Source organism: Maylandia zebra, linkage group LG14, assembly GCF_041146795.1.
Source record: "Maylandia zebra isolate NMK-2024a linkage group LG14, Mzebra_GT3a, whole genome shotgun sequence".
Lineage (NCBI taxonomy): Eukaryota > Metazoa > Chordata > Actinopteri > Cichliformes > Cichlidae > Maylandia > Maylandia zebra.
Genome location: NC_135180.1, coordinates 14082404 through 14109549, shown reverse-complemented (window position 1 = coordinate 14109549; position 27146 = coordinate 14082404). Strand labels below are relative to the sequence as shown.

Genomic DNA, 27146 nt, shown 5'->3' with positions numbered 1-27146 from the left:
TGCCCTTGGTGTCTTTTTGAATGGTGAAAGGGATGAACAGTTGTACTGCAACACGGTCCTTGTGCTTCTCGCTATCTGTTTATCATGTGGTTTGCTAGTTGTCTGATTGCCAAAACATTTAATTTTTCTTGTGCTTTTTAAAAATAAAACCACTCAAACAGGAGTGTATTCACTCGATTTGGAATTGCTGTCTTGCCAAGGTCTTAGTTTCTGTTGGCATGTTGTCCTTTCATTCATTGCCAGTGACATCACTTTTTAGTTTATAGGCCAGGGTTGCCAGGTTTCAGCTACTAGCTTTCAGGCACTTGGAACAGAGCTTTTCACTATGTAAAATTGCTCATTTTCTTTCTTTAGGAAAAAAAGGAAATCAAGGAATTTTTGTTTTTGCCTGCCTTGACAGTTGTTTATACTGTCTATTTCCGTCTTGGTGGGAGTATTTGTGGACAGAGTTATGGTATAGTAGCATCAGGTTGTTTGGATAACCAGGGAGTTATCCAAACAACATGATGCTAGTCTTCTCTTTGCTCCTAGATACACCTTCAGAGGTACTGTGACATCACCTATGACCTTGCAGATGATAATGTCACACTCTTCTGTGGCATCAGAATGATGGTAGTGACCAAGACAAATGCCCTATTATTGAATAAATTACTTTGCTTGTATGCAACTAGCACAGTGCCCACTGTCACAGGAATCACAAGGACATCAACAAATATGGATGTCACCATCGTTGGAGGTTGATTTATCAACTATGTTGTGTGATCTGGTCATTAGGAGGTCACAGCAGTGTAATATCATCTGTGATCTGTCAGATGATGCCAAAGTGACCTAGCTGAGATGAAAAGACATCCACTCCTCAGAACGCCCCGGTTTAGTACTGCACTTACTGAGGTCTCCAGCAATACACAGTATGAAGTACATGAGAAATACTTTTGGAAGATTTAAGGTTTTGGTGGTTAGGAATAGGTATTTGTGAGTTATGTCCACAGGTGAATCGAAGCAACTGCAGTTTATTTGTGTCGCTGTTTGAATTGGTAGCATAATGACTTAACTCAATAGTAGATGGGACTTACTCATGCAGAACAGGACGTACAACAGTCTCTCCTGCAGTGTGGGCTTTGTAGAATAGCGTGTAGAGGTAAGGCAGAAGTGTATAACGTATGTTCAGGTAATGTTTGGAACTCCGGACCAGTGCTGAGTCAGCACCATATACAGCTGGATCCTGAGGCTGGAGACAGAAAGATGGAGTAAGGGAATGGTGTTAATGAACAAGAAATAATAGAGAAAATAAAACACATATTTGTCCATTAGTTACTGAAAAACAATGGGAACGAGATAAGATGGCAAAGGAGGGAATATGTTTGAGCAAGAGAAGGAAAGAAAATCGCTGAAATTAAAGGAAGTGAGTGACGATAAAGCAGTAAAGAGGAGGGATGAGAAAGTGGAAAATTACCATGAGCAAATACACATTAACCTTAATCATAATGAATAACCACAAAATTACCTTTACATTGGAGCAATCTAAAAGTACAGTTTATAAAGACAAAGAGCAAAAGGAAAAAAATAAATGAAAAAGTGAGAGAAAGAAACAGAGGTATGATGTTAATTTGATGACAGTGGTAAGTGTGGTAAGTGTGAGGGTGATTAGCTGCTTACAGGCCGTGGTCCTCTCATCTGGCTAATCATTTATGCCTCCAGCAACTCTGACAGTCTGATGAAAACTCATTTGTGTCTGTGTGTGTGTTTGGACTATCTGTATGGGATGTGATGAGCGCCATGATTAGGGCAAAGCAAAGGTCACACTGTAGCTGTCTTGTTTAGTGGAAATTGTACATCAGATTCATCATCATCGTGTCCCTGTCTTCAAGCAAGTACTATCACCAACCCCCACCCCAAACGGAAAATGTTGTGGGAGCATCAGTTTTCATGCGATTCAATAGTGTAGAATGATTTTTCGCATAAGCCATTTGTGTTCATCTGTATAAATAGCTCAGTGGCAATACAAGCACTCTTCTAGGCTCAGCAGGCACCTTCCCTGTGTTTCTCAGTGACATTAAGCCACTGATCTGACCTGTGACATTTAACGTTTTAGCCTGCTTGTTAAATATAAACATAATTTTTACTCTGTTAATATTACCACCTGTTGAAAATCATTGTCACTGAAAATGAATACTGACTCTCTTCTTGAAGAGCGATTGTCCAGTCAGAAAGTTAAGAAAGGCAGTCAGTGCAATACTGCAGCTGATGTGGAGAATCCACCATATTGCAATAACTTTATGTATATTAATATCAATTCCTTTAAATTTCATTGCACCATTGAGATTGTGAGTAATATTTTATTTCAGACTCAAATGTTGTGTTTTTCAGCAGCTTGCATCCTCAGTGTTAAACACAGATTCAGCTGTACTTGCACCAGTGAGGTGATAATCTCCACGGCTACAAAAAGTTTTTAACTGCTCGGATTTCATAGCACCTATACAATGTTATAGAATAATGTGTATACCCTGCAGTACTTTGCACCAAACAGCAAAGTTGTAATATATAGATTGACAATCTAATATAATAAATCTGGGAGTACCTTGTACCCCTCAGCGTTGTGGTTCCGACTGAAGGGGTAGAAAGCCCCGACCTGCATCCAGCGACGACACAACTCCTCAGTGGAGTCATCAAAGAAACCGCAGATGTCAGCTCCAATCTGAAAAACATTTACAATGACATTTAGCCAAAACCTACAGGTTCAATTCTAACAACATCCTAATATTGTTATATCGGAAAAATCAAACTGGAATAACATTTGACAAACTCTGAGAAAACTTGAACTTGAAAACAAAAGATCTCTAGATTACTAATGTTTCATTATGGCCTGGTTAAAAAATGGTCCAACTGTAAGGTTAACAAATCTCTTGTAGCACCAGTGTGATAACTGCCTTTATATTTATCTTCTAAAATGCCTCTCTTCATGCTGGCTCCATTTAGTGAGGATTTACTGGCAAACAGTAGATGTGGGTTGTAATCTTTATTTACATTAATTGCATATGCATTTTTTTTTCTCTGCCCGTTCTGTTGGTTTTTGTCTTTTGCCCTTCTCCCCCGTCCCTCTTCTCAGCTGTTTCTCTTTCCCTCTTTCTTTCTCCCCTTCTTTCCCCCAGTCAAGTCTGTCCCGTATTCAGTAAGTGAAAATAAAATAAACAATAAAAGGTGAAAAAAATAAAAAAATAAAAAAAAATATTTACATTAATTGCTTTCATGGAGTCCAAGAAAGAGACTTCAGTCAAAGGCCAGTCTGCAGAGACTGTTTGCTTTCTATTGTTTACTACCGGCCACATTTTACAACAGCCTCAATGGGAGGGAATCGATCCAAATCCTATTTCTCCTGCTTTCTTTCCGTCTTTCTCTCTGTGTTCGTGTGAGCGTGTGTCTACTGAGGAACCCAAAATCTGCTTGACACAGTCCCAGCAGGAGAAGTTGGCATGTATATATGACTACCTGCTGTGCACAGCTGGAGGAGTGTGCATGTGTGTGTTTGCATGTGCACTGGACTCCCTGTCGTTTTCTTACTGCTGTTTGAAATCTGGAAACTAGCGATACACACAAGCAAGTACAAGGTCCACTCGGTTACTGGCTAGGAGTGTGTTTTCTGAACGTGGTGTTGTTCCAGGAAAGAAAACTGCTGTTGGTGCAGACATTTTAATGGATCTTATTCAAGACACACTTCTTCTTGTCTGCTGTTTGAAATTATGATGGAGCATACATCCCAATGACAACTAAATCTTCTTTAAAAAAAGCAAAAGAGAGAACCATCCAAGTGCCAGAAACACACGCTAACAAACAGATTAAGTTCTATGCCTGGTTCTGGAGCTTTCTGTAGAGTACAAATGACACACACACACACACATATATATATATATATATGTGTGTGTGTGTGTGTATATATATATATATATATAGATATAGATATATATGTTTTCATTCTTCAATGCTTTGCTGAAGTGAAAATAAAAACTTGAATGGTCATATTTATTTGTCTTATCAAATGATTTTAGCTATTTTAAAAATTATATGACCATTACATGACCTTCTCTGAATGTTTGCTACTCACATAGGGTATTCCAAAGAGGCCAAACTCTAGCATGCCAGGGATAGCCCATTTTATGTCATTCCAGTTGGCACCATTGTCCCCCAGCCAGTGACCTGAATATTTTCCCACACCTGGAAAGGAGGAGCGGGTCAGCAACAGGGTACGGTTTGCTCCAAAAACACGCTGCAGAGCTCTGTGGCAGAGAATTCAACAAGAAGACAAGCAGATGATACAGGGTCATTAAGATAAAAGGACAATGGGACAAAAAAGAGAGCCAGAGAGAGCACAAGGGAGAAACAGATATTGCATGCATATGCACAAACACAAATGATCAGAGAGAAAGATAGATAACGCAAGGAAGCGTAGCCAGAATTGATTTACCACTACACATTAATATTTTATTCAAACAAAATCGAAGCATTATCAATCTCCACGACAATATAAAGCCCTGATGATGTTTACAAAATGTGTCTCCTGCCAGTAATACATTTTAATTAGTAGACTAAGAAAGAAGAAAAGAAATGAGTAGGAAAGCTGACAAAAGAATGATGAGCTAGCTTTAATACCAAAACAGTGCGTCAGCAAGCTCACTTCAGGGAGCTTGTATTTCATGGTCTTGAGTGGGCTGTGTCTGTGTATGTGTGTGTTACCATATATAGGCAGATTGTTTCTTTCGAGTGTAAATGTGGTTACGAGGGTAGTGATGTAACTTCGGAGAATTGACATGAGCAGAGTTTAAACATTAAATAAAAGTTATAAAACATTTGCCACACTGAGGAAAATGCAAGGCTGTGAAATGGTTTTATGAGATTTTTTTGTTAATGATTTTTATTGGCATTCAAGTTAGCTCTTAAAGCTTATGCACTGATGAGTCAGGATACACTAGCAGAAGAATATTACAGTTTTATATTACTTTATATTACTGGCTGCATTGTTAGGAAAATTTGACATCTAGGTTTCTGATACAGATCAGCAGCAACAGTTTTCTTCACCATTATTCTGGATCCACAGTGCTGTCTTAGGTCTACAAATTGTATTAAACCAACCTGTCAAACTGTAACTTTGAATCATGTCTCTTGTAGGGATGGGTATCGTTTAGGTTTTATCCGATACCGGTACCAAACCGGTACTTTTGAAACGGTGCCGGTGCTTAAACTGTGCTTGAACCGGTGATTAAAGAATGAAGAACACAAACTTTGTCTAAAAACCTCTCATGTTCAGCTGTTTTTTTGTAAAAAGATAACAATGTTAGCCTTTTCTGCAGCTATAGGGGATTTATGTTATCACTCTTGGCTGGAAAAAGTGCTTAATCAATAGGGGGGGGAGACACCAACTTTGTCCAAAAACCTCTCATGTTTAACTGTTTCCCACTTTTTCTTTGGTCATTTTAGCCTTTTTGGCCAGGGTGAAGGGAGTATCTGCCATCAAACAAGAAGACAGCCGCATGTAACTACGATGGTGTTTGCTAGTTCACCTTACCTGCATTAATGTAATAACATGGTTAGCCTACTCAACGTAAATTACACACGAACAACATTAAGCTAGTGACCCAGAGAAGAACGGCTGCTGCTGCCATCATCATCCGTCATCATTTCTGCTACACTGGCAGGGCTAGGAGCCAGGACTCTCCTCTTCGGGTTTTTGGGGGATGTTGCTAACTCCGGGACCGATAACAGGCACCACACCAGCAGTAGATGTGCTCGATGTGAGGTCTCGCAGCAAGCTATCAAATACGGTGCAGTTCTCGGCTTTTAAAAAGTTCATCTTAAAGCACTTGTTGCAGGCTGCTGAGTTTGCATCTTTTGCTGTGAAGTACAGCCAGATTTTTGACCTCTTCGCCTTGGGCATTTTTAATCTGTAGCTCTGCTCTAAAAGAACGTACGTACTTGGGCCCGCCTACTACGCTTGCAAAGGTAAAATGATTGGCTGGAATCCAAAGTGTATGACATCTCAGGAAAGTAAGCACCGAAATGTGCGCTGCTTTTCGGTCTGGTTACTACCGTTTATGTCAGAACCGGTACCCATCCCTAGTCTCTTGGTTCTTTAAATGCTGGCTGGCTAGGGAACTTTATTTTATTTTCCCCAGTGTTTTTCTGTCTGCTGAGTATGTTGTCTCTAAGAAGAACTCCCACTGCATTGCGTTGGACTGCAGGTAGTGATGGTAGGCCTTGTTATGCTCTCTGGAGGATCAGCAATGGGCTCAGAGGCCACTGTAATAAGAAATTGCAGTAGGCCAAAAAATGGCTCATACACATCTATGCCAAATTCAGCAAGGTTGCTGAGAACAAGGACTACTGTAGTTCAAGACAATGGAATTGGAGCCCTTCAACAGCATTCAGATAAGGAAATAAGATGAACCAATGCTAACTGGTTAGCAAGTATAAAACATTAATAATAATAAACCTGAGTATGGTGAAGCACTTTTTTATCCCTCCTCAACAGATTGCTGGCACCGACAATATATTTAATACTCCTTTCTAAGTTTGTGCACATAATGGGTCACTAAACTGTTTCAGCGCCAGACTCCAATGAGAAATTCATTCAAACACACTGGAAGCTAGACTCATTAAAACAAGTTTTCGGATTTAACACATTGAAGTCAAGTCAACTGCTCTGGACTTTAGCACAATGGGTCAGTAACATCTGATTCTACAACTATTCATTTAGAAAATTATGTAAATGGTAATGGTAAATGGCCTGCATTTGTATAGCGCTTTTCTAGTCCTTAAGGACCCCAAAGCGCTTTACACTACATTCAGTCATTCACCCATTCACACACACATTCACACACTGGCGATAGCAAGCTACATTGTAGCCACAGCTGCCCTGGGGCGCACTGACAGAGGCGAGGCTGCCGGACACAGGCGCCACCGGGCCCTCTGACCACCACCAGTATGTATATTACATTGTGTATTTTGAGTTTCCCAGAGTCTCAATATACTGAATGGGTGGCAGAAAGTTGGCCTTCGTAGCACAACCTGAACTCTTCCTGTCATTGATTATTGATGTACTCACTTTTCACTAGCCAGCACCATAGAGTACCCGTACAGACTGTGGACATCATAATGGTTTCCCCAAGACTGCTTGGCATCCATACACAGAGTCTTACTGTACATCAAGTTGTCGAGAATGTCTGAGGGAGAGAAAAGATAAAGGAGTGAAGAGCTGGAACAAGGGGTGAGGAGGCATGAAGAGAATACGAAAAAACAGTGATGGTGTTGCGATGAAGTAAAAGGACAGAAAGAATGAGATAGACATTGATGTATACTCCTATAGGATGTCAGAGCAATGAGGAAATGACAGAAAAGAGAGCAATGCAGGAAGATGACTAAGGAGGAGGGCAATAACAAGGATGGCATCAGGGGAGCGTGCCTTTTCCAGTTATGATCATCCTATCTGGGACACAGTCAGAATAAAAGACATGGCAGAAGAGTCATTTTCAAAATTCTTCTTAAGGGATCTACGATTCTAGATGAGTTTTCTAGAAAACCATCTAGGATACACTGTGCATGTACGATGACAATAAAGGGCTTTTCTATTATTATGTGTGCTAGTGTAGCTAATTTATCAAGTTGTGTACAATATTTGGGCGATGACCTGCATTTCTATGGTATCCTTTGTTTCTTTGTATTAAATGCATACCAGTATGACTAGTTTTCACAGAAAAGGCAGAAAATGGGGAAAAAATGAAAATCATTAAAACTTGCATCTTTTACTGACAGGTGCCCATTTTGAATTAGGTAGCCACAAAATAAATAAATAATTAACTTAATTAATAATAATACTAATATTTAATAGATTACTAATTAAAAATTATTATAATTAATTATAACTGCAGAGTTTACAGGGAGTGCAGAATTATTAGACAAATGAGTATTTTGTCCACATCATCCTCTTCATGCATGTTGTCTTACTCCAAGCTGTATAGGCTCGAAAGCCTTGGTAGTAAGCATATTAGGTGATGTGCATCTCTGTAATGAGAAGGGGTGTGGTCTAATGACATCAACACCCTATATCAGGTGTGCATAATTAGTAGGCAACTTCCTTTCCTTTGGCAAAATGGGTCAAAAGAAGGACTTGACAGGCTCAGAAAAGTCAAAAATAGTGAGATATCTTGCAGAGGGATGCAGCAGTCTCAAAATTGCAAAGCTTCTGAAGCGTGATCATCGAACAATCAAGCGTTTCATTCAAAATAGTCAACAGGGTCGCAAGAAGCGTGTGGAAAAACCAAGGCGCAAAATAACTGCCCATGAACTGAGAAAAGTCAAGCGTGCAGTTGTCAAGATGCCACTTGCCACCAGTTTGGCCATATTTCAGAGCTGCAACATCACTGGAGTGCCCAAAAGCACAAGGTGTGCAATACTCAGAGACATGGCCAAGGTAAGAAAGGCTGAAAGACGACCACCACTGAACAAGACACACAAGCTGAAACGTCAAGACTGGGCCAAGAAATATCTCAAGACTGGTTTTTCTAAGGTTTTATGGACTGATGAAATGAGAGTGAGTCTTGATGGGCCAGATGGATGGGCCCGTGGCTGGATTGGTAAAGGGCAGAGAGCTCCAGTCCGACTCAGACACCAGCAAGGTGGAGGTGGAGTACTGGTTTGGGCTGGTATCATCAAAGATGAGCTTGTGGGGCCTTTTCGGGTTGAGGATGGAGTCAAGCTCAACTCCCAGTCCTACTGCCAGTTTCTGGAAGACACCTTCTTCAAGCAGTGGTACAGGAAGAAGTCTGCATCCTTCAAGAAAAACCTGATTTTCATGCAGGACAATGCTCCATCACACGCGTCCAAGTACTCCACAGCGTGGCTGGCAAGAAAGGGTATAAAAGAAGAAAAACTAATGACATGGCCTCCTTGTTCCTTGTTCACCTGATCTGAACCCCATTGAGAACCTGTGGTCATCAAATGTGAGATTTACAAGGAGGGAAAACAGTACACCTCTCTGAACAGTGTCTGGGAGGCTGTGGTTGCTGCTGCACGCAATGTTGATGGTGAACAGATCAAAACACTGACAGAATCCATGGATGGCAGGCTTTTGAGTGTCCTTGCAAAGAAAGGTGGCTATATTGGTCGCTGATTTGTTTTTGTTTTGTTTTTGAATGTCAGAAATGTATATTTGTGAATGTGGAGATGTTATATTGGTGTCACTGGTAAAAATAAATAATTGAAATGGGTATATATTTGTTTTTTGTTAAGTTGCCTAATAATTATGCACAGTAATAGTCACCTGCACACACAGATATCCCCCTAAAATGGCTAAAACTAAAAACAAACTAAAAACTACTTCCAGAAACATTCAGCTTTGATATTAATGAGTTTTTTGGGTTCATTGAGAACATGGTTGTTGTTCAATAATAAAATTATTCCTCAAAAATACAACTTGCCTAATAATTCTGCTCTCCCTGTAGTTGCCATAGTAAATCATTTTCTACTCTTTATTGAAATATAATTTCTATAGTTCAGGGCCTCTTCTTTGGTATTTTAGTAGCATAATATTCAGTTTGCATTTTAAATGACTGCCCAGCTTTTTCTGGATTTCTTTTTTTCTTTTTTTTCTTCTAAAAGCCACAATTTACAGCTATAAGAACAGCCATGTACGTCAAATGATTAGCATGATCATGGCTCAGAAGATAAAAAACAACATCTCTTACTTGGAATGAATGGAGGGTAGTTGAGGTTGTTTGAAGCACAGCCCTTTGCTGATCCTTGCTTGAAATTAGAGACCTCATTCATGTCCTGCAAGGACATACAGTAGATTTCAGTGAGAGGACTCTTGTTTTGTTTAAAGACGGTTATGAAGTAAATTTTTTTCCATGTTTGTTAAGTTAACACAATTCTTATTATTAATGCTCTTTCTTGGCCCTTGGCCATTTTGACAATTTTCGGTCAGGCCACAACTATTCATACCTCCGTTTTCTGTATTCAAAACTGACTTACAATCCACAGTGCATCATGTTTGACCTCCCTGTAGAATCGCTCATACTCATCCACCCACCAATCTATGCAGGCTTGGCTGGTGTAATCTGGAAATACAGCCTCTCCTGGCCACACCTTTGAGGGAGAGAATGTGAGAAAAAAAACCTTGACTAGTCTACATTAGTTATCATCACTCACAGTTTACAATTCTGGTTCTGTGTAGGTGTAAGTACAAATTTTTTTATTTATGTGCTCATTTTTTATGCACTTAACATATATGGATGTGAAACATGTCTGAAACAAAGCAGCAATTTAGTCTGCAAAATAATCTATATCAACATAACACAACATCACCAATCAACATAACAGGGCACGATCAGTCAAAATTATGAGCTCTGCAGGAAAAATATAAATGTTCCTATGTAGATGTTGCAGGACCAGTTTAGGGAAGTGGCAATGACAGAAAATAGAGGACAGATGAAATACAGGAGAAGAGGGATTGATGAGAGAGAGATGGCTAAGGAGAAAAGGGATAAAGAGACAAATGAGTTGAGGAAGAGTAGAAAGGAGAGGAGAAATCGATAATGCAATAGAAATCTCCAGACGTGACTGTGTGTTAGAAGTCATCCTTAATGACATGTATTGAGAAAAATGATTAATCCACTGAGAAAGACAGAGTTTTTGTGCGTTTGTGTGTGTATGTTTGTGTGTGTGTATGTGGCTGTATTTCTGTATGTGAACACTCTTGAAGAGCACACTAGATATTAAATCTCAAGGTTGCTCCACTCTAGCTATCTTTTACCTTTACTTCCATGGGCAATAACATTACAACCTCGTTTTCAGCAAAGACATGAATCATACTTATGTACGCTCATGTGCTTGCAGACACGCACACAGACACCCCCCCCCCCCCCCCCCCCCCACACACACACACACACAAACACAAAGATTTATAGGCAGATGTTTTTGGCAGATGGTCAGAAATCCAAGGTCAAAGCTCATTGATAGTCCCTTGCAGATGCTTTCCCTTGCATCTTTTTTTGAGCCCTTCCTTCCTTCAAGGCCAGATTTTGTCATCTCCAGCTGCGTAGTAATTCTGACAACAGGATATGGAATGTGCTGTCATTTGTAGCTGCATATCTCACTGTTTCTTTTACTGTTTTTATGGTCTTTTGTCTGCCAGTCTGTCTCTCGAAGTTGTTATCCACCTGTCTCTCTTCTCTTCTACCGGTATCAGTCCCTCTGCCTACCTTCTTTCCAAAGTCTCTTTCTACCTCGCATATCGTCTACCCCCTCCTTTTTTGTCTGTATCTGATAACCTATCTATTTTGTCTCTTCTGTCTCTTTGCTTCTTGTGCATGTCTCTGTCACCATGCCACAGTAAGACAGCCAGTCTGTTTCCCTTTACATTTTCATCTAATCCATTATTTGTGTTTCTCTGACTGTCTGCACATACCCCTTTCTCTGTGCATGTTTCTGTCAACAGTTAAACCTTCCTTTAAATCCACATAGGTTTCTTTTAGCTCTCCCCACTGCCCTTTATTTTAACTCTCATCTAGCTTTACTTTTGTGGTATGAACAGAAATGTCCACCTGTTTGAATGAGGTCCTGCTATGATTTTACTCAGGCACTCCAACATGGGTGCCAGGAAAAGCTTTTATCTACATATTTCTCAGCAATTATTATCTATTTTAAAAGCAGAATATATACCAGGTCTGTTTCAGTGCCTACCTGATTACAGAGGCAGCAACAGCAGAGGTTGTTGGCAGAGACACTTGAATGTTCACAATGAGAATACATAGAACTGCATATGTAAATAAACTGCACACAAGTATGGCCACACTTGTGTGCAGAAACAAACCACAAATTACAAAAAAGTTTTTTTTAACCCACACAGCTGGATGCATATAAATGAACGCGGGGACTATGGGTCTTTTCTTTCTACCTTTCTCTGTATTTCTCGCCATTACACATTCACACACAGGCCTACACACACACACACACGCACAGACCCATGGCTAATGTGTGATGTGGTGATGCAGAACTTTTTAAGATTAAGCACTAATGCAGAATCAATGCATATGTTTGACCTGTTATAAACAGGATGGAAAAACTATTAACAGTGGGGCAGGGTCTCGCTGTGTGCATAATCAAAAGCAACACTAAAGAAAGTATTGAGCAAGACATTTTACTCTGCACTTCCACTCTCTTTTTTAAAAAATGTTCTCAACGGGGAAAAAGATCTCTCAATGAATATATTTATGTTCTATGATTGTTCTATGGAAAATTATTTTCCATGAGAACAAACCTGTGACCTTGCATCAAATATCAGCTGATTGTGTCAGTAATATAAGCAGTCCTGTAAAGAGCTATGTGTGCTATTATTGCTTCAATAGAAATTAAGAGGATAAGTAGCAGGAAGGAGCTACTAGTCAACAGAGCTACAAACTGTAGATGAAGTAAAGATATTTGTACTGCTTACATTTTCAAAAAAGATTCATTACCTCTAGGGGAGGTATCGATTATTTTGCATCATTGCGTGCCTTTCAGGAATTAAACCAGACTGAATCTATATAGTGGGAACCATACCACACACAACCCTACTGGTATATCTACTGATGCTTATATTTAGTTTTTCACATGGCTGCATAAAGTCCTTTATTTTTTACAACTGTTTTAAATTGTTCATAAAAGTTTATATAGTAAAATAAAAGTTTATATAGTTATAGTTCACATAGTTTTGTTAATTTTATTATTAGTTAACCCTTTATGAGTCCCCCAAGGTTAAATAAATAACAGACCATGATGAGTCATTTGGATGCCAGTCAAACTGTTTGACTGTCTGATTTGATCAAAATCTGTTATGCTTTTTTATGTTTTGGGTTAAGCAGCTAAAAGGTTTGAAAGGCTTTATCTTAAAAAGCCAAATTTGATAACTGAAAGAATATGCTAATATATAACCTCTAATTTCATAAGCCTTAAAAGTAGCGGACTCTAAACTGTTTGAAAATAGTTCCCATTCATTCCTGTGTTTAAGTTTGATTGAAAGCACAGCTGAAGTTTCAAAGTTAATTAAGTAATTTTCTTTTTAAGTGAGTTTCCTCTTGTTTGTTGTGTGCATGTAATTATTTAAATTAGGTTTGTGCACAAATGTGGCTCACCTCTCCTATTAGAGGAGTCACTCCATCTGCTTCAGTGACCCAAGCATTTTTCGCAGTTCCACGGTCATAGGACTCATACAGAGCATCCCCAACCCTCTTACTGGTGGCTATTGCTGGATCCTGTCATAATAATATAAGTTGAAAACAAATCAGTAAATACATAAAAATTACACAGCACCATTGGCATGAGTTTCAATTGTTATTTGTTGTATCTGATGTTACAAAGATGTTACTGTGTACTGTATTATTGTATCATCACACATTATATACAGAACTCATATCACAAAATTGCTTGTAATACAAGAATAAGTTCATGTAGTAATATTTGTTAACATGTCCATTACACAAATTATTTTGTGAACAGCAAAGTATTTCTTACCAGGATAAGGATATATTTCTGCCCCTTCTCATGGAGGAATTCAGCAAACTGTGGAAGTTCTGCAAACTTCACCTTGTCATAGGTGAAATCCTTTTTATCCTCCATGTAGTCTATGTCAGTATATTGAATGTCCTGCATAGGGTAAAGAAAAATGCTGCATTGGTATGTGATGTGCATGCATTTTTTTACTTCAGAAATTATATAGGCTAGCATAGCCAAAATCTTTGTGTTTCAAAAAAAGCTCTAAATTTAATAGCATATGAAGTTAATTTACCAAGTTTTATATATGCATTGACCCTTGTGAGTTAATTTCAAATGAGTTTTAGAAATGGGCATTAGATATTCAAAGCTTCTTTTGAAATACAAAACTTTTGGCATGGCTTCTATTTATTAAAATTAAATTTGCATCTTGGATTGCAGTGTAATAGATTCCAAATGTCTCATAATGCCTCCTAAATGTACCCACTCGTGTTTTTTTTTCTTTTTGTGCTTAATTTTGGCACATCTGCTAAAAAGAATCATCATTTTCAGCATTACTTAAATGTGTCTTTCACACTGTATATTTTCATCTTAACATAGCTAGCAAAAGAAATATTGAACATTTGCATAGAGTCTTACTAACAGAAAGACCTCTGATGGACTTTTGGAGACCTAATGTGAGTGCAAACAACTTTGGTAATGTGCTGCTAAACCTTGGGAGGACAATAGCAATGTTAACACAGTCTTCCTTTTTTGCCAGGGTGTGACTTTATGCTTGCTCTCTGTCTGTTGCCTGCCAAAATCTACTTCATATCGATGGAGCAGATGGTTTGGAAGGCTCTGCCAGATCCTTCCTCTAATGGTAATCAGCTCCAGACATATTAGGGAGAATGTGATAATACCCTCTGTGGTCTATCTAATGGTTATCAAACATGTCCCTGAGTACAGCCGGAGAGAAAGCAGCTGCATCCTAATGTCTTTGGATATGAAAAAAGAGATTGGAGATTATAAGAGTGAAATATTGAGATGGGTTGGAAATTTGTTTGCATTTGAGCGTTAGATAAAACAGAGTTCAAATGACATCCTCGACTGTTGCCATCACTGCTGAGTTGTGATAGAGTTAAAATGTTTTATTGGGACACATAAAGAACATGGATAGGAGTCTACCTTAGTAATTAAAGACAAAAATGTACAGCATTGCAAAAGACTCGGTATCGAAAAGACTCTTAGCAGTTACCTCTCATGGCTCGACAAAGATAAGCAGTAGGGCTCATTCCAAAGAAAATGCCAACTAGAATTGATATTTACCAAATGTCTCAGAAAGGAATAGGCACTGGAGTAGTTTTAGCATTCAGTTCAGCGTGAATGAGATAATGAAAGGAAGTCGATTGATTGATCTTTGATCACCACTAACATTCAGTGACGTATGAAAAATAGTGATCCCAGGATTGAACCTATATAGCCCAGCAGACTCGCCATTATTTGACAGAAAGCTGGATTACCCTGTGTAAGTTAAAGGCCATCCCTATCATTGTGTCTGTCTGTCGAATTCCTGTTTCCACCTTCGTATCACGTCTCCACAGATAGTGTAGTGGTTAAGGCTCTTGCCTCCGGAACCACACAGTGGTGCATGAGTGCTTCAAATTTAACAAGGGGTGCACAAGGTGAAGTATTGATTCCCCACATTCCCCGACCTCTGAAAGCTTTACAATTGTGGTAGTAGTCAAAGGATTCCCTCTCTATAAAAACCATGCATTGCCACTACATTTCACACACTCGAGTTTTAAAATGCATGTTTTCTAAGGAAGAAACAAAGAACTAGGAAGAAGTAAAAGGCTAGGTGATGTCAGTGACACCAAGTCACATGTTTTCCATTTCCAGAATGTTCATCATGGCCACATGGTCAGTAACAGTGGTATGTAAATGGAACCTACATTTATTACATACAATGCATGATATTGTGATATAATGGAGGTAAAATATGTAAGCAAAGTTGTTCAACATGTTATCAAAATATCATAAGGACAAAATCACAGATGTTTAAGGGGGCGGCAGTAGCTCTGACAGCAATTTTAGATAGTCTGAAGAAAATGTTTTTCTAAAATATGCATGTTATGAAAGACAAATAAGGAATAAAAACCAAGCAGACAGAATCTTACATATGGAAGATCCACAGCACGGTTCCTCTCCACTGTTTCCTTGACTATACTGAGGTTGCCATAGTTCCACCGAGAAAGCTGGAATCCCAGTGACCAGTAGGCAGGAATGACAGGCTTGCCAATGAGCTGAATAGCATGATTGGAAATACTTTTAATGTAATTACCACGTCAAGGCAACACAAAACCCACTTCACCCAACAGTATTAACCAGAAAACCTGCCAGACATATTTCTGAATTTAGAAAATCACCTCGAGGAATTCATGCACCACTTGTTCTGGTGTGTCACCAAAGAAAATGTAGAAGTCAAGCACCCCTCCAATTGTCCTGTAGGTCACAGCTGGGGCGGGCTGCAGTGTCACATCTGGTGAAAACACAGAGACAAAACGTATAAGTATCAGTATTATGTTTAAAAATAAATTACAACCCCAAATTGATTGTAAACCATTGTGTACCACCGGTCCTCTGTTTTGATAAACCAACTTTCTTGTTGTTTTAATTCTTCAGAGAATTATTACTTTAGACCTAAACACAATAGTATAAGGAGGACGTATCCGTCAATTTCTATGGAAATCAATATATTAAAAAAACTTACATGAAGCAACTGTAAGCATAAGCGACAGAAACATGTCAGTGGGAATCACTAATGCTTTCAGTCATCTCCTTCTCAGAATAAAGCAGTCATGAAATATTCTCTTTGATTTGTCAGCACAATTCTTTGATTGATGCAACAGTAGCTCCTTTTGTGTTGGGGGATGAGGATTAACTGGCGGTTCGTATGCCCTTGAACCATTTAGAGATGATTTTCTTGTCCCGATGTTACATGTATCAGTGTAAACATACGATATGTTTGTACTTTTTTGGCAGTATGTATGAGAGTGCTTGTGCACATACATTCTGTAGTTTTTAAACACAGTGCTGCTCAAATGTTTTTTTATGCGTACGTGTGCATTTGTTTGCGTGCTCGAACCCATGTGTATTTGCTTTTATCCAAGTACCAACAAGTGTTCTTGCATTTGTGTTAGCGTAACTTTACCCATAGCATTGCTGTTCAGGAGAAACACCCCAAATGACTTCCCACTATTATCTTCCAGACAGAGGAAAAAGGGATAGTGTCCATAGAGGTTATGTGTTCCCTGTAGAGAAGAAAGGAGGAGACAAATGAATATAGGGCATTGGTGCCTTGTGAGACCACCATGTGGGAGACTTACTGAAACTGAGGGGGTGCTTACACGGCATAATCAGCTTACAAGGCATTCAATTATAAGCCTTTTGCGAAGGCAAATGCACATGTAAGACACACATGTAAACATGCCACACACGCACAACTAAGCAGGCCTGATTTGAGCAGGCCTTATTTTAAGCACATATGTCTCTTTGTGTTTGTGTGTGTGTGTGTGCTGTGTTTACCCCATTAGGAAAAGCATCTCTTGTGAAAATTGGCCAGGTTCTCCAGTTTGTGTCATGCCGATATTGCCTATGGACATGCTCCCCCAGGCCATAAATATTATGGGATGGGAGCTTAGCAGACAGCTGTATGTACTGGTCTTCAAACACAATTGGAGCCATTCTAGTGTCAAACCTGAATGTCAAACCAGAAAAAAAGTAAAGTTAAGTAGGAAGTGAAGAGACACACTGATGCACTGGGATGTGGAATAAGGGAGAGCAGATAAGAGTGAATTTGTGTGAGACACAAAAATAAAGAAAATGAGCATGAGATGGAGCAAGAAGAGAGTGGGAATGAGACAGAGACTGTTACGTCCCCACATGAAAGCTAGACGAAGAGGGAGGGGGACAGTAACAGTTGGATCCGGGTTGAAATGAAAAGGATGCCAGGCAGAGGTGTTTAACACAAAATAAATCTTTATTATAATTAATTAACCCAATAATCATATAAGCAGTAACAACAGAAAGAGACAGCAACGCTGCTTTAATGACAAATCTGACAGGCCAACCCAAAGAGATGGCGACCGCTTCAACTAAGAAAACAACTATAAGGCTTCAATAGAATAAGACAGCAACGCTGCTATTAGGAATAACCAGGCAGGCCAAGAAATGGAGGCTGCCGTCATTTAAGCAAAACCACTGCCCAGTTGCACGCACGCACGCACGCACGCAGCAGGCCTTTTCCACACCTAGACCTAGACCTTACATTCACACTATACAAAACACAGAGCAAACCCATCACTATGCGCTGCGCGAGAGTGCATCAGCCACCAGATTCTCAGTCCTTTTCTTGTGTTGGATAACCAGATCATAATCCTGCACCAGCAATGCCCAGCGCATTAGTTGCTGGTTGTGGTTGTACATACGTTGGAGGAATGTAAGGGGATTGTGATCTGTATACAACGTAACTGGAAAGGAGCTAGAGCCCACATACACAGTGAAGTGCTGCAAGGCCATCAGCAGCGCTAGAGCTTCTTTTTCTATGGTGGAATAGTTTAGCTGATGACGCTTGAACTTTGTAGAATAGCAGCAGACTGGGTGACACACACCCTCTGTGTCGTCCTGTAACAGTACCACACCAGCTCCGGTGGCACTGGCGTCAACTTCCAGTTTGAAAGGCTGAGAGAAGTTGGGGGCTGCCAGAACCGGGGCGCTGCAAAGGAGAGATTTTGCAGACTCAAATGCATGCTGGCATTCCCCTGACCACTCAAAAGCGATTTTGGGGCTACATAGCTTTGTCAAAGGGGCCACAACTACCGCAAAGTTCTTACAAAAACAGCGATAGTATCCACTCATGCCCAGGAACCGCTTTAGCTCCCGCCTAGTGGCTGGGGCTGGGTAGCTGAGGACAGCCTCGACTTTTGCCTCTACCGGGTGAACCTGCCCGAAACCCAGCGACAGGTATTACAATACCTTGTAACATCTGCCTTCATTGCTGGCCAGAAGAAGTGCTGCAGAATACGGTCATACGTTTTAGTTACCCCCAAATGTCCTGACCATGAATGATCATGGGCTAATTGTAGCACATGCTGACGCAAACTAGACGGGACCACTATCTGTTGGACTACACTCTAGTCCTCCCCTGGCTTTGAGGTCCACCTGTTAACAGGAGAAGCGATTTTAAACAGCCCCATCCCTTTTGGCTTACGTGGTGTTGAGGCTGGCTGTCTGTAGGCCTCGCAGTCCTCTATTAAATGGCCAGATTTAAAACATTAAAACATTTCCGGTCTTACCTGGGACGAGGCACAGGTACCTCTCCCCTTGTGTCTTGCTCACCACTAGCACCGCTAGCCTTCGCTAGGGTGCCGCGTCGCTCATGCTTAACTCGTCAGCCAGTGTCGCGGCCCTGCTGCAACGTGGAGACCTTCTGTTCGTTCAGATGTACTGCCATCCGCTCGGACATGCAGTTTTTAAATTCCTCAATGAGAATTAACTCCCATACCGAAACTAGGTCTGCAGCTTTACAGGCCATACACCATCGGTCAAAGAGGACACTCTTTTCCCTCGCAAAATCCAGGAAGGATTGACCCTGCACCTTTTTCAACCCCCGAAATCGCTGCCTATAAGCCTCGGGGACTAGTTCGTAGGCTAACAGGATAGTACTTTTCAGTTTGTCGTAATCCAAACTGCACTCAGCGGACAACGAGGAACAAACTTCCTGTGCCTTGCCCACCAGCTTGCACTGCAGCAGGATGGCCCACGCATCCCGCGGCCAACGCAAGGCTGTCACTATCCGTTCAAATGATTCAAAGTAAACCTCCACCTCAGTGTCACGAAACACAGGGACCAGATGACTATTACTGCCTACATCAAACTGTACCTCTGTCTGTGACAGCAAGGCCGCCACAGGAGGGGAGGAGGCCTGCTGGAGTTCCAGCTGTCGCAGCTTGACCTTAGTCTCCGCCTCCAACTCCACCTTCTTCAGCTCGACCTCCCTAGCGCTACCCAGCTCCGCCTCCAAACGCCTAAGCTCTAACTCCTTTTTCAGCTGGAACTCACGCTCCTCCTTTCCCAGTTGGAGATGAGCCAGACGGACTCTGAGCCTAGCATCCTGCTTAGAACCCTCCGATGACTGGGTGGAGAGCGGATCAAAATGGGGCAGTGTCATTGGCCCACAGGTGTAGACACTGGAGGTTCTACGACCTGGCCTGGAACATGAGGCGCTGTAGGTACTAAGTCCAACCAGACTGGGTGTGCTCGGGGGTTCTTGCATTACAACCACCCCCTTCTCCAACAGCCCAGACACCAGAGCGGCCTTCAGCTCCGCTTTGCGTAGACCAGTGGAGACACTGATCCCGTAATATGTTGCCACCTCATGCATATCCCTCTTCCTACAAACATCCAGCAGGGCAAGCGACGGCTTTGCCATAAATCCAGCAATATCAAAAGTGGCCATGAAACTCATAACGGCCCGCAAAACACAAGCTAACCACTCAAGGGCCACACAACACCTTCACTACACAACCAAAAACAGGCGAAATAAAATGTGTTGTATCAAGACAACCATTAACTAAAATTCTACCAACCCTCTCCCAAGTCCTGCCTACTCAGAGTCTAGCCTCACCTAGCTTCTGGAGCTTCTGGAGCAGAGACATTTTGACAAATTGAGTTGCAGGAAAAAAAAAAACAGCGAGTAGACAGGCCATCCCATCAAGCTGTAATAAGCCCTCTGGGTAACATTTCTGTAGTCTTCAAAACAAGACATACACTGGTTACTGAAATACCAAGCCTGCTGAACTTTCAAACAGCTGTCAGATATTACAAGTAAAGGTTTTAAATGCTGTAAATATATGATATTATTTTCATTTAACATCTTAACCCTAATTCTGTTCAAAAAGATCATTTCCACATGACAGGCACACAGGCTTAATAGAATGATTATGAGCAACATTGTCCATTTATCTATATAGTAAATAAATAACAGATGTCAGTGGAATTTAATGCCATAATAAATACCTGGGGTAACCTCCTGCAATTTTTATGATTTAAAAGTAAATATGTAAATATTGTTATCACTGTATTTTATGGACTTTTTACAGTTCATGGCCTGCTTATTCTCATATTCTTATCAAACTATAATTACATTATAACAATTTAGATCTTGGTAAACATTCCATGTGCTTAAAAATCCCACAATGGTTGTCTCTGTAGCTATGCTTCACCCACAGTGCCAAAAAGGATCAGTTTGGTTGCTAAATCACAAATAATCTTCATCTGCTTATCTTAAAATTTATCTTGAAAATAATTTTAAAGGCCTGTGACTAAAAGTTGTGTGCAGTGTTGAGAAAGATAAATGCAACTTTTAAAAGCAGGTCAAACCAACAGCTTTCATTTTATGTAACTGTGACTTTAACTTTGTCTTTCATTATTTGTTTTTTGTAAGTAAAGAGTGTTGAAGAAAATAATTAACTGACTCTTTTTTTTCTTATAGAAACATAACTCAACAATGAAAGAAAGCCAATAAAAGACAAAACACTAAAAGCAAAGGATTAGATAAAATGACTGTTGTACATGTTTTGTCATTTTGAAATGTGTTGGCATGTCTGAGCAATATGAATTCTCTATTGGCAGTGTAACTTTTGTTTCACCACTTTCTGCCAAGAGCAAAGATCAACTACAGGAGTGTAAACTATCGTTATCAGTATTTTAGAGCACAGAGATTATTCTAAGTATTGAACATTTGCAATCAACCAAAGAAATCCCCGTACACTGTAGAGAGTTTGAATCAGAAAAATGGACATCCTATTTTTTTCATGAAATAATTGTGGACCTCTGTCTACAAGCTATTTTTTATACCAATGGAATTTATTAAAAATAAATATATTTTCCTACATTGAATGAAATGATAAAAACCTCCTTTTAACCTTTCCCCACCAATGATAATAATAATTAGTTTTTTGTCAAACAACTGCACAAAGGGCGCATTGACTGGCGCCTGGTTGTAAATTTCATTATCGTTACATCCAGGAAGACTGATAAGCCGCAGTGATACCTATATCGATGACATCCACACAATTTGCACCCCTACTATAAATTAAACATTTTCAAAGGTTGCTTTGGCTTTCACTTTTCCTGTAAATAAATCCACATTTACCTAGTAGGGAAATTTGTCATGCACCATAAAAGCCAATAATGATGTACAAAACACCATTAGCACTAATGTATGCAATTGTTGTTTTGCTCTATTTATCTGTGTTTGTGTGTTCTGTGGAGGAGTTTGTCACTGCAATGTCACACAGGGCCAACAAAGCATGCACTGAATCAACACGAAAATAATGACTTATTGTTTGAGAAACTGTCTTGTAACATGGAATGGTGTCACCTGCCAGTTTTGCATGACAGCGAGTTGGTGTGCTGCTGAGACCACCTTTGTGGCTTCCTTACACATCTGCTTCAAGTGATGCACATAACCTGTGGTTCCGAATTTCCAGTGTCAAATGTTTAAGGGGACAGTTCTGATAAGTAATACTTGTAATTCTAAATAAATATTTAATAAGTCAATTTATCTTATATTAAAATTTCAGTACCATGGCATCTTAGCATTATTATGGAAAATCTCCTCCACACTACGCAATCCTCTGCTGCTATACATGCTTTAACTCAGAAATGCCCTCATCCCTCTTTACTAGCGCAACCATAGTATATAAAAAAAAATGTATAAAGTACATAAGAAATTATAATAACAATTACCTTCATGTGAATCGTGTTTTTTTTAATGAATACACACAGTTTGAATAGTCTGATATCTTTTGTATATCCAATCTGAAACAGCAAATATACATGGTATATACACACAATGAGCACTTACACAACGTTTTGGTTCTCCTCTCTGTGTACAGTAAGGCCAAAGGGTTTCTGTGTGATCTGCAGTGTGTTGTTGATGGGACTGGATGGTGTAGGGTTGAGGCTAAGGATGTGCTCATGGGGGACTTCAAACCTCTTATTGTTGGGATCATAAATCTGAGGGAAAGGAAACAGTCATTTTAGGCAGTTAGACAGAACTCTCGCTGTCTCAGTAATACTCAGTTGTGTATATTTCTATTCTTCATTCTCAACAGCTTTTATGGTAAATGGTAAATGGCCTGTATTTGTATAGCGCTGTACTTAGTCCCTAAGGACCCCAAAGCGCTTTACACTACATTCAGTCATTCACCCATTCACACACACATTCACACACTGGTCATGGCAAGCTACATTGTAGCCATGGCTGCCCTGGGGCGCACTGACAGAGGCAAGGCTGCCGGACACTGGCGCCACCGGGCCCTCTGACCACCACCAGTAGGCAACGGGTGAAGTGTCTTGCCCAAGGACACAACGACCGAGACTGTCCGAGCCGGGGCTCGAAACGGCAACCTTCCGATTACAAGATGAACTGCCAACTCTTGAGCCACGATCTTTTATATTAAAGATACTTTGATTAAACTGCTTCTGAAATGAATAGTGTATCTCATAATTTATTACTTTGCTGTAAAATCTGGCCCTGCAAACATGCATACAAGAATATAAACCCAGAATGGTGTCAATGTTCACCTTAAATCTGAGTCGATTCTTTGTCTGCATTTCTGCGTCAATTGCCAGTTCCTTTATGTGTTGACCAAATAGAGGTGGAGATTCCATTCTTGTCAGTTTTGCCTTTATAGCTGCAAAAATAAACAGATGACAGTAAGATGGCAAGAAGTTTAATATATCATCCACATAATACAATATATTTACATAATGTAGAAATCAGTTACATAAGAAACATAAGTTTAAAAAATGAAAACAAAACAACAATTCAGTTTTGTTATATTTTATTATAAAGAGAAACTGTGTGAGCAAACATTCGTCAGGGTCAGTCGTTCAATTCAGGTGTAGCACCACATTAAAATCTTCAGGTGAACTTAGACTGGACTTTATTTAAACAATATGTATTGCCAACTTCTTTTACCTCCATGATAAAAGGTTACAGAGTACTTAGTTGGCTCTGTTGTACTAATTTGCATAGTATCCTTAAGCAATACCTTTGCCAAATGGTATTACATTTTAAATTAGATATGGATAAAAAAAAGGAATGCTTTCATTTTTATGTGTTGGTTCAATTCCCAACACATACAAATCTCAGGCTGGGCTTATATATATATATTCATGACTGTTTTTGAATATTCTACTGAGTCCAAGCACATACAGACTTCTTTCTATTTATGTGCATATTTTTATCAGTTAGTGAGCACATGACTCTGAATTAAAGAATACAGAGGGGGTTTAAGGTTTTACCATAAGAATTTGGTGTCTCCTGTGATTCCACAGTATATCCATAGTTGGTCGGGAAGAAACACCAGGGAACATTACTCTCATCCCGTGGACTCCAACAACAGCCACGTTCCTGACATATCTCCTGTTAAGAGTATTGTTGCCAATATAATTATTTGTAGTGTCATTACTGTTACTATTAGAAGTGATTTTTGTCACAATAGCAAATGCTTAAATTGTGTAAATAATATTTATTTATTTAATTATTCATAAATTAATAAATAAACAAAATCCCCATACATACACTTTACACTTTAGGAAATTAGTTTACCTGTGATGCTCCAGAATCAGGGAAGCAATCTACTCTCTCACCCAGAGGCATGCTGGGACATGTTGGCACAAATGTATCTGTAATTTCTGAGAAAAGAACAATACAACTAAGTCACAATTATAAAGGGTAAACCTTGTAATTTTACAAACTGACATTAGTGTGCAGATTATTCTCTGGTTTAGAAATGATAATCATGTGAGCAAAAGAAAAGTAAAGGAGGAAGTGATTTTATGTTGCTTAAAACTTAGATGTGTATTTCTCTGTGGTCCACCTACCTTCTTTCACACCAGATTGTCCCGTGGCAAAAAGAACTATGAATGCGATTGATATAACACTCATAATCGTAAACATCACCATTAACATCACCTCCAACTTAGAGAAGCGTTTTTTCGCCATCTAACAGAGAAAAAATGCACAAGAACAAAATATTCATACGTACACAGTGATTACAAAGGCCAGCATCATTAACACTCGTTAATGATAGCAAGTTTACTACAGGCAAGGTCTCAGAGGTACAAAAACCTTTAGCTGCGTAATGATGCCCATTGGCAGGAGGCACACTCACAGACGTGCAAAAAAATAAAAATAAATAAAAACATATTTAACACACACATACATTTTCCTTCCATTAACCTTGATTTTTTGGCAACAAGTCTTACAAAGGTGGGATAGGTATTAAATTCAGTAAAATAAAACTATAAACGAGAAGGAGAGTGGAGTGAGACTGAAAAAGAATCTGGAAAGGAAAGCTGTCCAACAGGCTTAGCCTACTCTTTGCAAAGGCACCCAACATACAGCTCAAGCAATTAGGCTTCACTCCAGTATAGTCTACTCTTGTAGACAAAAACAAGGTGAATATCTGGATGTGTGTGTGTGTGTGTGTGTGTGTGTGTGTGTGTGTGTGTGTGTGTGTGTGTGTGGCTATGTGTCTGTTTGGGTGTGTGAGAAGCTTATAGCTATCCTGTTTAATGTGCTGTGAAGAGCAGGTGAGGGCGTAGAGAGAGACAGAGAGCCAAATGTCTGCATGCCCCTGTGTGTTAGCAATCAGCTGCACATTATAGAGAAACACTGAAAAGCACCTGCAAACATGCAATGTAAGGCACAGAGAAAAAAATACACAAACATAGTGTATGTTTAAAGTACAAATTCTTTAGGCTCTCTACTCCTCCTTTTGGCTTCCACTGAATACATAAAAGTAGGTTTCACTAAATCTTCCAACACACAGAAATCCTGAAACTAACACTGTTTTACAGCTGCACTTTTGAGGTTCCCTGAGTACAGCAAGTTTAAAATATTATATTTAAATAGAACTTTTATTAAACTCAATGACAGACCAGGAGGCAGTTAGCTACCTGTAATTAAGTTTAAGACTAGCATAAAAATTGCATATGTGATGTGCATCGTAACAACAACAACAAAAAAAAGAAAAGAAAATCAGCATCAAAGAACCCTCATAAGATATCTGTTCAATGGAACCGCAATATAGTTTACACTATGCTTTTATGCCACTGGCAAAGAGCTTCATATAACCAACATAATCATTAATGCAGTCTTTCTTTGTCCACATTAATGTGAGTATAATTATATAATTTAAGCGCCTACAATCTACAAAATGTTAAAAAATGAAGAAAATTCCCACTGAACATCAGCTTCTTGTAGGTATGTAGTCATAACAAGAAAGATCTTTGAATGTAAAATTGTCTTTTCTGTTTATATATCATTATTCAGCAAAATCATAATTCGTGCAGTACAATCAAAAGACTGTAATATACACTGTAAGGTATTGTTATTAGTTTTTGACTGAAACTGCCTGCCTCTGTAATCTTACCTTGGCTCTCTTTGGAGATTGGAGCAAAGTGTGCCCCGTTCAAGAGAGATAACAGCTTTTCAATCCACAGGATGTGGAAGTGTTGCACATGGACAAGGAGGCTCAGCCCCCTTTACTGTTCCATGAATGGTTGTGTGTGTGCAGGGCTGTGTCTCCACTGTTTGAGAGAAGAAGTGAAACCCAAAATCCCCTCATCTGGGTGTTAAAATCATTCATTTACCACAGTCACGGAGTCTGTATGGGTGTGTCTGCATGTTTATGCTTGTATGGTTATAGTTTAACTAAAGATTACTGTGCATTTTCAATGGTTTACGTAAGATGTGACTTAGAGAGAGCAATCTTTACACCGTTGTTGCTGTAGCACTTCAACGCAGTAGTCAACACATGTACAGATTCAAATTCACTCAGTTGGTAGTAGAAAACTGAATTTTTATACCAGGAAGAAGAAACTTTTTAGGAACTTTTAGAACATAGAATATTATGTAAAAAATTTTAATTTATTGGGAAATAATTGTTTGTGTAAATGTGAGGACATTACTCTCAGGTTATATCAGTTTAGCAAATAAAGGGTCAACAAATCCAATAATTCAATTTGGAGAACCCCCCACAGCTGGCTGCAAGTGGATATTTACATTCGAGGATGAGAATTTCTGAATTATGTCAACATACTACAGAGCTCTACTTGAAATAAGAGAGCTACATGTTGCCAGCATTGCTCATTTTTATCTTGGCATTATAAAAGCACTTCCTAAGTATTATCCTAAGGAGTTGTATGATGCACTCCTTGTTGATGAGTTTCATGATTTTCCTTGTTAAGATGCAGTCCCGTTTTTGACAGGGGGCTTCCTTTCCACATAATTTCATGACTATGAAGTTTCCCTGGTCTCGTATTCATGAGACCAAGAAAAGTTATTCCATGATCAAGTGCTGCTTGATTTAGCTCATCCCAAACGTGACATCCAAGACATAATCTATGCCATTTCATGTTATACTTTAGTAGTAAATTTATTCTATACCATTGCAAAGCAGAATAGTGAGGAAGAACATGAGGTATTTATCACGTAGTGGCACAGTAGTCTTCCAACATAGAGCTCGATGGTAATAAACAATGCAATGAGCCATTCTGTGTGTAATCATTCA

General features: G+C 39.5%; 1 protein-coding gene across 1 annotated transcript in view; it reads right to left on the bottom strand.

Annotated features, from left to right (window-relative positions):
* The window catches only part of si (sucrase-isomaltase), a 59178-nt gene extending 34604 nt beyond the window's left edge, over nt 1-24574 (bottom strand). The window contains exons 1-17 of the mRNA XM_004561374.4: nt 24454-24574; nt 24179-24264; nt 23872-23992; nt 23149-23258; nt 22427-22578; nt 17083-17254; nt 16709-16808; nt 15924-16036; nt 15675-15800; nt 13537-13668; nt 13158-13277; nt 10018-10131; nt 9732-9816; nt 7094-7211; nt 4100-4271; nt 2579-2695; nt 1074-1228 (exon numbers count right to left, since the gene is read on the bottom strand). Coding sequence (XP_004561431.4) covers nt 1074-1228; nt 2579-2695; nt 4100-4271; nt 7094-7211; nt 9732-9816; nt 10018-10131; nt 13158-13277; nt 13537-13668; nt 15675-15800; nt 15924-16036; nt 16709-16808; nt 17083-17254; nt 22427-22578; nt 23149-23258; nt 23872-23992; nt 24179-24264; nt 24454-24574 — 2114 coding nt within the window. The remainder of the gene's footprint in view (nt 1-1073; nt 1229-2578; nt 2696-4099; nt 4272-7093; nt 7212-9731; nt 9817-10017; nt 10132-13157; nt 13278-13536; nt 13669-15674; nt 15801-15923; nt 16037-16708; nt 16809-17082; nt 17255-22426; nt 22579-23148; nt 23259-23871; nt 23993-24178; nt 24265-24453) is intronic.
* Nucleotides 24575-27146: the final 2572 nt, after the last annotated feature.